Source organism: Carcharhinus amblyrhynchos, chromosome 9 (assembly GCF_965287045.1).
Source record: "Carcharhinus amblyrhynchos chromosome 9, sCarAmb.v2.hapA, whole genome shotgun sequence".
NCBI lineage: Eukaryota > Metazoa > Chordata > Chondrichthyes > Carcharhiniformes > Carcharhinidae > Carcharhinus > Carcharhinus amblyrhynchos.
The window spans coordinates 17,806,614-17,820,323 of record NC_137332.1 but is presented as its reverse complement, the minus strand read 5'-3'; the positions used below and the strand labels follow the sequence as shown (position 1 = coordinate 17,820,323).

General features: G+C 37.8%; 1 protein-coding gene across 5 annotated transcripts in view; it reads left to right on the top strand.

Annotated features, from left to right (window-relative positions):
• Window positions 1-13,710, top strand: part of LOC145347622 (rho GTPase-activating protein 29-like) — a 115,464-nt gene that overhangs the window by 42,156 nt on the left and 59,598 nt on the right. For all 5 annotated transcript variants that reach the window (XM_080195259.1, XM_080195260.1, XM_080195257.1 and 2 more), the window contains 5 exons: window positions 1,110-1,250; window positions 4,744-4,837; window positions 7,292-7,364; window positions 8,238-8,298; window positions 11,717-11,854. In XM_080195259.1, the coding sequence (XP_080051385.1) occupies window positions 1,110-1,250; window positions 4,744-4,837; window positions 7,292-7,364; window positions 8,238-8,298; window positions 11,717-11,854 (507 nt within the window). The remainder of the gene's footprint in view (window positions 1-1,109; window positions 1,251-4,743; window positions 4,838-7,291; window positions 7,365-8,237; window positions 8,299-11,716; window positions 11,855-13,710) is intronic.

The following is a 13,710-nucleotide window of genomic DNA, read 5'->3' as shown; positions in this document are numbered from 1 at the left end:
TAGTAGGATAAATTAGTAGTATTGTGGTAAAAGATCTTGTGCAAAATTGTGATCATGGTGCCGTTGAATTCCACGTTAAGATTGAAAGTGACATACCACAATTGCAAATGCGAATTTTAAACTTAACCAAAGCCCATTACATAGATGTGAGAGGAGAACTGGTTAAAACTAATTGGATAAATTGACTAAACTGTATTACAGTATATCACCAGTGGGAAACATTTATGGAAAAAAAATCAAGAACTTAGTTAATACATTCCATTGAAAAATAAAACCTCAGTGAGAAAGACCCATCCATGGTTTACTTAAGGAGTTAGGAGATAAGGATGGTATTAGATTAAAAGAAGAAGCTTGCAATGTTGCCAGTTAGCCTGAAAATTGGTTGTGTTTTTGAAACCAGCAGAAGGCCACCAAAAAGTTGATTAAAAAGGGAAAGAAATAATATGAGAGGAAGCTAGCCAGGAATATCTTTTTATTGGGCAGTCCCTCAGAATTGAGGATAACTTTATTCTGCAAGAGGGTTGTGGGTCCTGAGGTGACTTAAATGCTGAATCTGCACACTCTGCCACAGATGGGGTAGTGTCTGATGTGGCAGGTGGGTGGGAAGTTTGGAATTTGGTACATTCCTCTCACTTTTTGCATTTGGCCTGTTGACAATGTTCAAAATGGTTGGTGCCTTTGTGGATGCTTCTCCGATTTGAGTAATCGCCAGCAAGAGATTCCCACAAATCAGTGGGGATTTTGTTTATTCAAGGAGGCTTTGAGGACATCCCCAAAACGGGTTTTGGATGTTACATTGTTGAGTTTGTTCAAGGCTGGGATTAATAGATTTTTGGTGTCTCAGGGAGTGGTGATGCAGGAAATGAGCAGGAAAGTGGAGATGATAATCAGCTATGATTGTATTGAATGGTGAAGCAGGCTTGAGAAGCCTTTTGATCTCCTCTTATAGTAGATTGCAATTTTGTGGAGTCGGAGTTTATTGCATTTCTAAATTTTGTTAGTTCTAAAGTACTTTCAGCATATTATGTAAATGGTTAAACTTTATTGAACATAAGTTTCTTTTAATGAAGCACACCTAACTATTGACATATGAAATGTTTTTCTTTCAGAAAGTAAAAGTTTACATCAGATTGCCCATGAACGCCTAGGAGAGCTCTTAAGAGTATTGAAGGTTGTAATTAACAAACATCAGTCGTTAAATTCAGTGGACATTCTAAGTGCAACAGGGACAGTCATTTCTAAAGTAAAAGGTAAGACTGACATTTTTCAATTGTATAGTAATATATAAAATGAGTTAATGAATGCTTGAACTCAAACTTGTCAAAACTTAAGTACTTTGAAGTCCCTTGTATATACAGCAGTGTTGATCTATTTAAAAGCTGAATATATATTCTTGCAATATTCTAGTTGTGTTTCTTTCTATTCACCTCTTATGCCCTATTAATGTGTCTTATGGTATCGTGCCACTTCCTTTGCTCATGTCCTCCCTCTTGTGCACCCTCTCCTGCACTTACCCCCTCCCTCATGATCTGACCACCCCGTCATTTCTCGCCACTTCAAGGCTGTCGAGTTTTCGGATAAAATGTTATGCTTCAGTTTCTCATAAGGACGCTCATTGATACTCATTCTTAAATCATAAAAAGAATGTAAAAACAGAATTTATTTCATGGGATGTGGGTGTCACTTCAAGGCCAGCATTGATTTCCCAACCCTTATTACCCTTGAATTGTTTAGCTTAATTTTCTGAATCATTTTAGAGATCAATTGAGAGTCAACCAGATACTATGAGTCTGGATTCACATGTAGCCCAGACCAAGTAAGGACAACAAATCTCCTTCCCTAAAGGACATTAGTGAGCAGATGGGTTTTTACAGTTGCATTTCTTAAATTGCTTTGATCTTTTTTCATTTGTGATCATGAAAATTTTGCAATCAAATCACAGTCGATAACGGTTTCATGGTCACCATTATTGGGACTAGCTTTTAATTCTAGATTTATTGATTGAATCTAAATTTCTCAGCTGTCATGGTAGAATTTGAACCCGTGTCACCAGAACATTAGCCTGGGTCTCTAGATTTCTAGTCCAGTGATATTACCACTACACCATAACTCCCTATTCTCATTACATATGTAGACACAAGAATTTATAATGGTCTGTACAGTACACTGTCAGGTGGCTGCAATAGTAACCAGTTTTATAGGAAGTTTCTATTCTGATAGGAAGTTTCTACTGTAATAGGAATCTTTAACTGAAAAGGCTGGCAAATGCCAGCAGATGAGATTTCAGTGGATAAATGTTGATCTGTTCTCCATTAATGTTGTAAGATTCATGGAATGTGTTTCGGAAAGCTTATGGCAGCTAGAATAGTTTGTGGTTAAGGATGGTTAACTGAGAAGCGATTGAGCTAAAATAGCACCACCTAGTGGATCTATGTCATATTGCATTTTTAAATTTTTTTTTGCTTTGCAAGATTTTCATAACAGTATTTTGCCTCACCTTTCTGCTACTATTTTATCCTCCAACCAGCAGCTATCGTATCTATCTGGAATAACATTCTTGCCATTAAGCCAAAAGGCTGCATTTTCAAGTCCAGTTACAGGTCTTGAATATATAATCTAGTCTGATGCTTCAGAGCAGCATCTGGGAAAAGAAAGGGCTAGCATTTTTATATTACCTTCCATGTCCTAAGGACATGCCAAAATGCTTGTAGCCAATGAAGTACTTTTGAAGGTACTTTATCGTACCTTATTAAAACATGGCAGCTAATTTGAAAATGTGAGCTTGAATTTTCCGAAGACCAGCAGTCATCATCAGATTGCCGCTCTGCTCAAAACTTTCCCTACTGCACATTGCTCTACATTTCTTCTGTGAGCATTTGAGCGTGGCTTTTTCAAGAAAGCAAAGTGCAGCATCTGTTGCAAAGCTCCATTGAAGTAGGACGGAGTCGGGGAAGACCGACATGCCCCATTTTTTTCACGGCACCACTTGTCATATGGTCAGTTTATATGTCCAGTTTGAATGTCAATGAATAGATGAATGAGTGAATGGGTAGGTGTGGGAGAGGGGACAGGTGAGTCTGAGATAGTTGAGGCAGGGAAGGCTTGGGGGTGTGGGTTGTTGACTATGTTTTGATTCTGGCTAACCACCCAGATAAGTACATTAGAACTTTCTGGAATCTTAACTCTTGAGTCAGGCATTTATGGAGCGCCACTGAGGAGCAGGAAACAGCCCATCAGAAATTGAAACTTCCTGGACTAATCCCACATAGGCCAGTGGGTCATGATTTTCACAGGGGCCAGATGGGCATCTTAGTTGTCTGTCTGGGCTCCGACAATTGAGGAACTGGAAGATTTAGGCCATGATTTCTAAATCTGTCTTGTTTTGTTTTACAAGGAGTGCTGTTTGTTTTATGCCTATACTCTGTTGGGCATATGTTCCACTATTTGCACCAGAAAAATGGAGCAAAGTGAGAATAGATAGCTAAGGATGGGGCATACTTGGTGAAAAATGTTACTGATCTCTGATCCATGAACCACAGCTAGTAATCTTGTGTGCACTGTAAATACATTTTAAAAAGAAAACTATGGGTGTGGTTATGTTTATGAAGTTGGCTAAAGATTATCTGCTACTCGGGAAGTTATGGAAAAGTTTGCAGGAAATTGCTGGAAGCTTTGGATGCTTGGCAATTGTAAAGATGTGACAAAATATCTAACCACAAATTATGGTTTTTCCTAAAATTCGAACTGAAATTGTTTTTAAGATTTACTGCTCACGTTGTAAATCAGATTACTCTCATCTGACAAAAACTGCAGGAAGTTTGTTTCCTTCAAACAAAACTTGATGAGATCAAAGGGCTAAACGAGAAACTTTTAAGAGGCCTTCCTGCAACAGGAAAAAAGTCACCAAGTTTACTTATTCTGTGCCATTTGACCAGTTACCATTTTTAAGTGAGGTGCTAAATTAGGATTTTAGCAACAGCTTTTATAATCCACTGGAGCTCTGTAATAATTATATAATAATGGCTCACTGCAAAGTAATGAAATTAATTGAACAAATTAGCTTCTCTTGTGTAATTTATGTGTGGAGTAATTTGGTTATTCAGGTAATTTGTGGTGTACTTGAGTTTTATTCCAAACTGCAAAGTTTGGTCTTTCTGTAGTTTAGTGGGAAGGGAAGAAACTGAAGCATTAGATTGTAGTAGACAGCTTCTGGAGAATCACACTCTTTACAGTGAATGTTTATGCAGGTTTATAGAACCTGAAATCTCTCTTCCCTACAGCATTGCTTTTTGAGCTGTAATGATTGTACGAAGAAGATTGCATTGTAGCTCCTTCAAAGGAAGTTAATTAAAGAGTTCTTGGTTATGCTTATTTACATTACTGTTCAACCATTAGTGCATTTAGTGGCACAGGAAACTGTTGCCTTGAAAAGATTGTAGTCCCAATTTCAGTATGTCAGACTTTGAGTGAATATGCACATTTTCTTTGTGTGGATGACAAACGGTTTGGTACATTTTATCAATGTATTTGGTTATAATTGTGCTGGTAGGACCCACCTAGTAGCTGTTGTGTTATTCACAGACTCCTAAAATTTACAGTAAAGCAATTTTGTTTGTGCTTTAAAGTTGAAAATGCTTTAGTGTTTTAAATGTTCAATACACTAAAGCTGATTGTTTAATTTTTATAGTCATGGAGTGAATGCTAATACTTATACTGTTATAACGAACTATGATTTCCCATCAGGTGCAAACTACAATGAAGTAAATGAAGACAAACAAGAGCATTTCAGTGAAATATTTGCTTCTATTGACACATTGGCATTCACATTTGGTAATGTGTAAGTACCACAATTTCTGGCATACAAGTCTGACTTTCCTTCTCTAACTTGTGTGTCTAATATGGGTATTTTAGGCTAAAACAATATTGATGATAAAGCTGAATTAATGCAAAGTTATGTTTGAAGCAGTTACTCAAAGTATGTGTTTTGTAAAAATAATAATTTGGTGAAAAATCATATTGCATCAGACTTTTTCTTGTTCAACTGTTTGGCTTGACAATCATATATCTTCTTTCTTTTCTTCGTCCCCCACTTCCATAATCTTTTTCTCTTCTTCTGCAAGTTCTAATTCTTGTTAGGATGTAGTGCTATTATTAATAGTTCTCTAGTTGTTTCCCAAAGTATAACATTAACTTATACTGTGCATCTCAGTAGGCTGTTCAACACTAGGAGCCAAGCCCCATCCTATTGTCAGCCTACATCTACACCTGCTAGTCGCTGGTTAACATTCAGGAATGCAAACCCGTACTGATTTCTTTTTTAAACCCATCCTTGTGTGTCTCTCTCTCTAATTATAGTAGCCTAATTGTTGAGGTTAAAACCTAAAATTACTTCAATTCAGATTGCAAAATGATCCTAGAGCCTAATGGTCCTGAGGACTAATGCTGCTGTTTGTGCTTTTTATCCACTAAATTGTTACAGCAAACACATGTATTTATTGTTTTAGATTGCATTTTTGCATCCTTTTAGTTTATAGGCTGCAAACACTTTTAAGTACTTTTGAGCCACTATATGAGATTCATTAAAAATATTGAATTTAATGTCCTTTCTAATGAAAACCACTATTTGCGCTTATCATGAATAATAAAGCCAAATGATATAACCAGTACTTCCCCAAGGTCAAAGGATCTTTTTGGCAAGATTATCTTTGGTTTAATTTTGATTTTATACATGTACTTTGCAACTGTGCATTAAAGTTGATGCTTTACCATATCCTGTTCATAGCCACAAATTTAAATGAACTGCACGATGAAAGAAATCCTCTGCTAGCTTAGAGCTGCGGTTAAACTGGACAGAAATGAGCAATCTACTTTAAAATTCCTGATACTGAAAAAGCACTCTGGTTTTGTAAACGTATTTGGTTTCAAAAGTAGTCTCGAGGTTGCCATTGTTGCACTTTGGTTTTGAAAATGTTGACAGATTTTCCACTTAATGTTATGCTACTCTTAATACAATGTTTCTGAAACTGTCAATCGGTCCCGCATCTTGTCCTAATATTACATTGCCAAAACTATATTTATACGTGCACTTGCTGTTATTTGCATATCTCTTGTGCTTTATTCTAACTCTTCAATTAGAGAAGTTAAGTTTTAAGATGGTGGAGGTCTTTTTTTATTCTTCTACGGGATGTGGGCATCGGTGGCTAGGCCAGCATTTGTTGCCAGTCTTTAATGAAATCATGGTCTTGAACTGCTACAGTCCAAGTGGTGTAGGTACACCCACAGAAGAAAGTTCCAGGATTTTGACTCAGTAACAGAGAAGGAATGGCAATATAATTCCAAGTCTGGAATGTGTGTTGTTTGGAAGGGAGCTTGCAGTTGATGGTGTTCCCATGCATCTGTTGCCTTTCACCTTCTAGGTGATAGAGGCCACATGTTTGGAAGATGCTGTCAAAGGAGGCTTGAAGAGTTGCTGTAGTACATCTTGTATGTTGCACACGCTGCTGAAGCTGTGTCAGTAGTGGAGGAAGTGAATATTTAAGATGTAGATGTGGTGGTGGGGGGAGGGGGATGGCGGTGTGGTTGGCTGGTGGTGGCAGTGGCAAGCAAGTAGAGAATATTCCATCACAAGCCTGACCTATGCCTTGTAGATGGTGGACAGGCTCTGAGGAATCAAGGAATCAGGTTAGTTACTTGCCTCAGAATTCTCAAATTCTGACTTGCTCTTAAAGCCACATTATTTATATGGCTAGTCCAGTTCAGTTACTGTAACCACTAAGATGTTAATGGTGGGTGTTCAACAATGGTAATGCCATTGAATGTTCTGGGGAGATAGTTAGATTCTCTCTTGCTGGAGATGGCCACTGCCTGGCACTTGTGTGATACAAGTGTTACTTGCTGTTCATCAGCCCAAGCCTGACTGCTATACAGGAATTGCTGCATATAGACACTGATAGCTTCAGTATCTGAGGAGTTTCAAACAGTGCTAAATATTGTGCAGTTATCAGCAAATATCCCAACCTTATTGTCAAGCATTGAAAAGTAATGCAGATGTTGAGTAATTTAGCTGAAAATATAAAAGGGAATATTTAAGGGTATTGTATAAGTATCTATTTAAAAGAGACCATGAATAAAATTTTGAGTCACGCGCGTTTTTGATCTGCCCAGCAAGATGTATTATGCAATTGTATAAATTGCTGATTTTTTTCAGAAGAAAAGGAATGAAATTGGTTACAAGTTGACTTCCAGAAATACTAAAAAATAAATATTTTAATTAAACAATTCTGATTTGCAGCATTTCAGACTTCCTCATGGGAGACGTGGACTATAGTTCATCTATGGGACTCCCACTGAATGGACGAAGTCGTGTAAGTTCACAGAAACATTACAAAATCTAGAAGCTGTGTGGCGATTGTGGCAGGCCTTGTGGATTAGTGGTAGCACCCTCTACCATTGAACCAAAAGCTCTAGTGCCAGTACTTGTTGGCCATGGAAGGTACATTCAGCACAGTTCAATGGACTAATAACCAGCTTGGAAATCCTTTCCCTATTTCTCAAAGAGTCAGAAAAGTCAGTGTGTGTGAAGACACGCGAGAGAGAATGATATTTGCATAGGATCTTTAGAATCTTAAACTACCAGAGGTAACCACTTAGTCCATCATGTCTTTTTGAAAGAGTTACCCAATTAGTCTGAATCCATTGCTCTTTTCCTTTAGTCCTGCAATTTTCTTTCTCCGTCAGTTTTCTTTGAAAGTTACTATTCAATTTGTCTCCACAACCCTTTTGGGTAATGCATTTCAGACCGCAATAATGTACTTTTTTTTTAGGTGTATCACAAGTATTCCATATAACTGTTGCCCAAGCATTTATTAAGATGATCTGTGGCCATTATTTGCATCACACGTACCTGATATGGAAACTAAAGTACATATATATCTATCACAGGCTTAAAGGACACTTTTGTTAATGGAGCTACAGCTGTTAATTGCAAACAACTTTATTTGAAACTGCTGACATATGAAGCGAGTTTTCCAGCCATGAGTGCCTTAATACTGGAGTTTCCACCCAAGCTCAACGAGTCAATGGTCCACCAAATTTTTTGTCTCATCTGCTATGATTCCCACAGCGGGAGGGACAGTAAATTTATGGCCATAATTCTGAAGTGCTTTTTCTTAATTAATATCTGGTTCAGCTCTAAAATCAGTGATGATTGATTAATTTGTTTCTTTTTATTTTAAAAGTCTTATGAAAATCTTTCCATGGGATCTAGAGGATCAATTCAGGAAAAGGATGATCTACAAGGTACTAATATGTTTTTGAAATCCTTTTAAAATCTAATATTCCAATAAATTTTATTTGTCATATACAGATTGGTTGCAACGTCAGTGAATACACTTAAAAAGTGTATTGCCACTTAAAAGCCACTTAAAAGTGGCTGTGAAGCAATTTGGAAAATTCTGAGACTGTGAAAAGTAGTTAATACTTTGTTTCTTTTGCCCACCACCACCAAAAGAAACATTAGAAATTTCCATTCTGCTTCTGTGATCCTACAATGAATGTTTTCACTCAGGTTCTACTAAGTACTTGGTGTTAGTTTTGAGTTTATATTTTTTCTTTTTCCTCTCACCTCATCAGAGTTCAATTTAATTCCTCTTTAGCCATTAGGTGAGAAAGAGTGAGTGCACTCAAACATTTTCATGAGGATCTTTATATGTCTGCAAAACGCTGCTGGGTTATTATCTTGGAACTTCCTGCAGGTTCTGGTTACCTGATTGAGACCCAAAAGTCCTTTCCCTGAATTAGAATCATATGGCGGGTGCCTGCATGCAATATGAATTCCGTATATACTTTTCAAAGACAGAATGTTACATCATACCTAATCTTGAGTCCAGTGACCACAACCCACAAATGACATCCTGAATCAGTTAAATGTTTCTATCTGCTCGGATTTTGTTCTGGCATTCTCTCTCTACCATCTGTTCTTATTACACCATGCATTTTGCAGACAAGATCATGACTGTTAGCATACTGCAACTCTTAGCAATCTCAGCCAGAACATGTGAACCATACTGGTTGCTGCAGGATTTGGAGAGGTTCAATTTGACCACACAGGTGGTGGTTTGGGTGCAAGTATACTAAAAACACTCTTCAAAGAAATCACTTAGCATCTAACAAAGCTAAACAATTCTCAGATTAAGAAGTTATTAAACCCTTTCTAGATATGGATAGCTTGCTATCGGGTTCAATGATTAATTTGTCCATGTCAGTTTGCTCAAATCCCATTTTTCTTGATGGACTGCTGAAAGACAATGTATTTTTTTCTTTGGTAACAATCTGCAACAGTCTACTATGGTGATTTGAAGACTAATACTAGGACAAAATGCAAATATTACTTCACTTGTCTTAGCATCTGTCTTAAGTTTCCTTAGGCTGGCAATGCAGAGTGGTGGGGAAGTTGGTGATCTTGAATTGAAATATCAGAACAACTGTACTTTCCAATTCTGTTCACCTGCTTGTGAGCTATAACTTATTTGGCTTTGAGGCCTGTAAATTCTTCCAACATGCTATATTGTTTTTCCAATGATGTGTAATGTAGTTGAAACACAAGTATAAACCATGTACATAACTACTGAAGAATAGTCTCCAGATTACATTGGAAAATGACACGTCAAGTAGTAGTAGTTCCATGCAAAATGGAAAAAAAATGAAAACTATGCATTGCATATTATAAATTACTTTCTTGTTGTGAAATCAGCTCATGCCATGTTTTAAAACTTAATTTACAGTTTTCATTGTAGTACTCTCAGTTCTGAATCAGAAGGTTGTTTGTCCATGGCACACTTCAAACACTGACTATGTAATGTCAGGAGGCACTCCACTGCAAAACTAAAAGGTTGCTGCACTGTTGGAGGTGTGCTGCCTTTTGGATAAAACATTAAACTATGCCCTGTCTGCCCTCAGGATCCATGGTACCTTTTTTTTAAAAAAGTAGAAGAGCTATCTTAGTATCCTAGCTCTCAACAAATGCCATCAAAACTGGCTAACTGGTCATTTATCTGTTTGTGTGACTGTGCTTTATGCAAATTGGCCATATTTCTCTACATTACAATGGCAAGTAAACATCATGAATGCACTTCAATGGCTCTAAGAATATTTTTGAGATTTTGGAAGGCACTATATAAATTCCAAGTCCTTTCTTTTGAGATGCAATGACTGAAAGGTATACTTGGTGATGTTTTCTTCTTACTGCTGTTACCACTAGGTGCCAGCCAGCATGCAGTTCTATAATTTTCTAAGTGATGACTGGAAGCAAATCATTTTAGGTTTAGCTAAAGTAATAAGTAACTTTGAAATAACAAATAAGTTGGCTTAAATTGCCATGAGGCTATTGCAAATACTGCATTTTTTTGTTAGAAAGAGCAATTAAGTATGTAACATTTGGAACCAGTTTTGCAATTGAGGAAATAAAATTTTTTAACACATCTTTCTATAAAAACCTTTATATACGTAAGAAATGTATATTATGCATAGATAAAACAGTTCATGTGTAAATAGTATATGTGCTGCATGCCTTAAAATATAGATTTCACACAAGGAGATGGCTATCATCCAGATCATAGGATTTTTACCATATATGTTGTTATATTTGCATTCTGGGGAGCCAGGGACTGTAAAATATTTCACTGCCACTGAATCAGAAGTTAAAATCATAGTTTGCAGCAGAGAAAGGGACCACTTGGCCCATCATCATGTCTGTGCTGGCTGAAAAATGTGTTACCCAGCCTAATCCCATTTTTCCTTCATTTGGTCCAGAACCCTGAAGGTTACGAAATTTCAGGTGCGTATCCAAATAGCTGTTAAACAAGTTGAGGGTTTCTGCCTCGAGTACTTTCAGGCAATGAATTACAGACCCTATAACTCTGGGTGAAAACCTTTTCCCTTATCTCGTAAGAACATAAGAAATAGGAGCAGGAGTAGGCCATCTAGTCCCTCGAGCCTGCCCTGCCATTCGATAAGATCATGGCTGATCTGTAAGTGTTTCAGTTCCACTTACCCGCCTGCTGCCCATAACCCTTAATTCCCTTATTGATCAGAAATCTATCTACCTGTGACTTAAATCTCCTCTCTAATCCTTTTACCAATCATTTTAAATTTGTGATTGACCTCTCTGCTAAACTAAATTGACTCTTCCCAACTCCTCTATCCAGGCCCCTCTCAATTTTGTGCATTTCAATCAAATATTTTTCTCCCTATTCCATTTTCATTTCTTTTTCATCTCCACAGTACCATGACATTAATTAGTAGCAATGTCCATTAAGGTATATTTAAAGGTCACGATAGTGATGTTGTAGCTTGTTGCTGGAACATAAGAACAGTTGTAGACTTATATAGCCTCTTGAATTTGTCCCATCAGTCAACAAGATTAAGGTTGATCCGAGACCTAACTCTGTCTTTCTACCTTTGCCCCATGACCTTTACTACCTTTGACTTGAAAAAATTATTGATCTTGCATTTAAAATTAACAATCGATCAAGCATCAATTGCTGTTTGCTGAAGAGGATTCCAAACTTCTACCAACCCTTGTGTGCAGAGGTGTTTGCTAATTTCATTCCTAAATAGTTTCTCTTCTCTTCACTCTACCTCATCTGTTATTGCCCTTAATATCTTAAATTGGACTTATTTCACCCTCCTCATTCCGTTATGTTTCATTGGTTTTCAGGGACTCTCCGAGGAGAGGAGGTTGACAACATGTTACTTAAAAATGATAGTGGGATAGAGTCAGCTCTAATGTATGCAAAAACTTGGTCAAAATATACCAAAGATGTTCTAGCCTGGTTGGAAAAACGGTTAAACTTGGGTAAGTTCTTCACTTTATTGCCAAAATAATTATAAATCCTTTGCTTGGATTATGTTACAGTTCCTAATGTCACTTGTCCGTTCAGTAATTTTTCTGTAGAAATAAATGGTAGCTTATCTAATTTGTATATGCTTGTTTATATATACCATTTTAGAACTTTAATGTAATATTACTGGCTAATTTTTTAACGCAATAAGAAGTCTCAACACCAGGTTAGAGTCCAACCAGTTTATTTGATAGTAATCTTACTATCAAATGGTAAGATTACTATCAAATAAACTGATTGGACTCTAACCTGGTGTTGTGAGACTTCTTACTGCGTTTACCCCAGTCCAACGTCGGCATCTCTACATCATAATGTTTTAACTCCATGGAAAAAGCTACTCTGATTACTGTAGTTGCTTATCATACAATTATGAGAATGATGCAGCACAGAAAGCTATATGATCCATCATAACTTTATGGTCGCTTTGAGAGGATATTCAAGTAGTTTCATTTTCCTGCTCTTTCCCCATAGCCATGAAATGTTTCTGTTTCAAGTGTTTATTCAAATTTCTTAGCATCATTACTGAATCTGCTTCTAATGCCAACTGAATCTGCTTCTACAGTCATTTCAGGCATCTCATTCTCATTTATAACTTGCAATTTGATTTTTTTTTCTCATTTTGGAGCACTATGGTGATCCTCTCATCTGGAAAATGATCCTGAAATGCAAAGATAAACGCCTTGCTTATTTTCCCTAGTGCAAACCGTCATTTTAAACCCTCTTCTCAGTGAGTGGAGGAGAAAAACTTCCTCTAATGCCCCACTACCCCCCACCAGATGTGTACTTGCATCTTTTTTTTCTATTCCTCTCACCTTCCTCTCTCCTTATCCATGAAACCCATCTCCTACTATCTGGACTCCGTTCCCATTAAATTGATTCTTACCCAATTTTGCTTCATAAGAACACAACATAAGAAATGGGTGCAGGAGTAGGCCATCTAGCCCTTCGAGTCTGCCCCGCCATTCAATAAGATCATGGCTGATCTGAAGTGGATCAGTTCCACTTTCCCGCTTTCTCCCCATAACCCTTAATTCCCCTGTCTATCAGAAACCTATCTACCCGTGACTTAAATATATTTAGCGAGGTAGCCTCCACCACTTCAATGGGCAGAGAATTCCAGAGATTCACCACCCTTTGAGTAAAGAAGTTCCTCCTCAACTCTGATCTAAACTGTCCCCTCCCCTCCCTTATCTTGAGGCTGTGTCCTCTAGTCCTGCTATCCTTTCTAAGCGGGAAGAATCTCTCTACCTCTACCCTATCCATCCCCTTCATTATCTTATACGTCTCTATAAGATCCCCCCTCAGCCTTCTAAACTCCAACGAGTACAGATCCAGTCTTTTTAGTCTCTCTTCATAGGTCAACCCCGTCATCTCCGGTATCAGCCTAGTGAACCTCCTCTGCACTCCTTCCAAGGCCAATATATCCTTCTGCAAGTGCGGCAATCAAAACTGCACACTACTCCAGCTGCGTCCTCACCAGTACCCGGTACAGTTGCAGCAAGACCTCCCTACTTTTATATTCTATCCCCCTTGTCATAAAGGCCAACATTCCATTCGCCTTCTTGATCACCTGCTGCACCTGCAGACTGGGCTTTTGCAACTCGTGCACAAGGATCCCCAGGTCCCTCTGCGCTGTGGCATGTTGCAGCTTTTCGCCTTGTAAATAATAATCCCTCCTACTATTATTTCTGCCAAAGTGGATAACCTCACACTGCTAACATTATACTCCATCTGCCAGGTCCTTGCCCACTCGCTCAGCCTATCCAGTTCTCTCTGCAGACTTTCCATACCCTCCACGCAATTTGCTTTT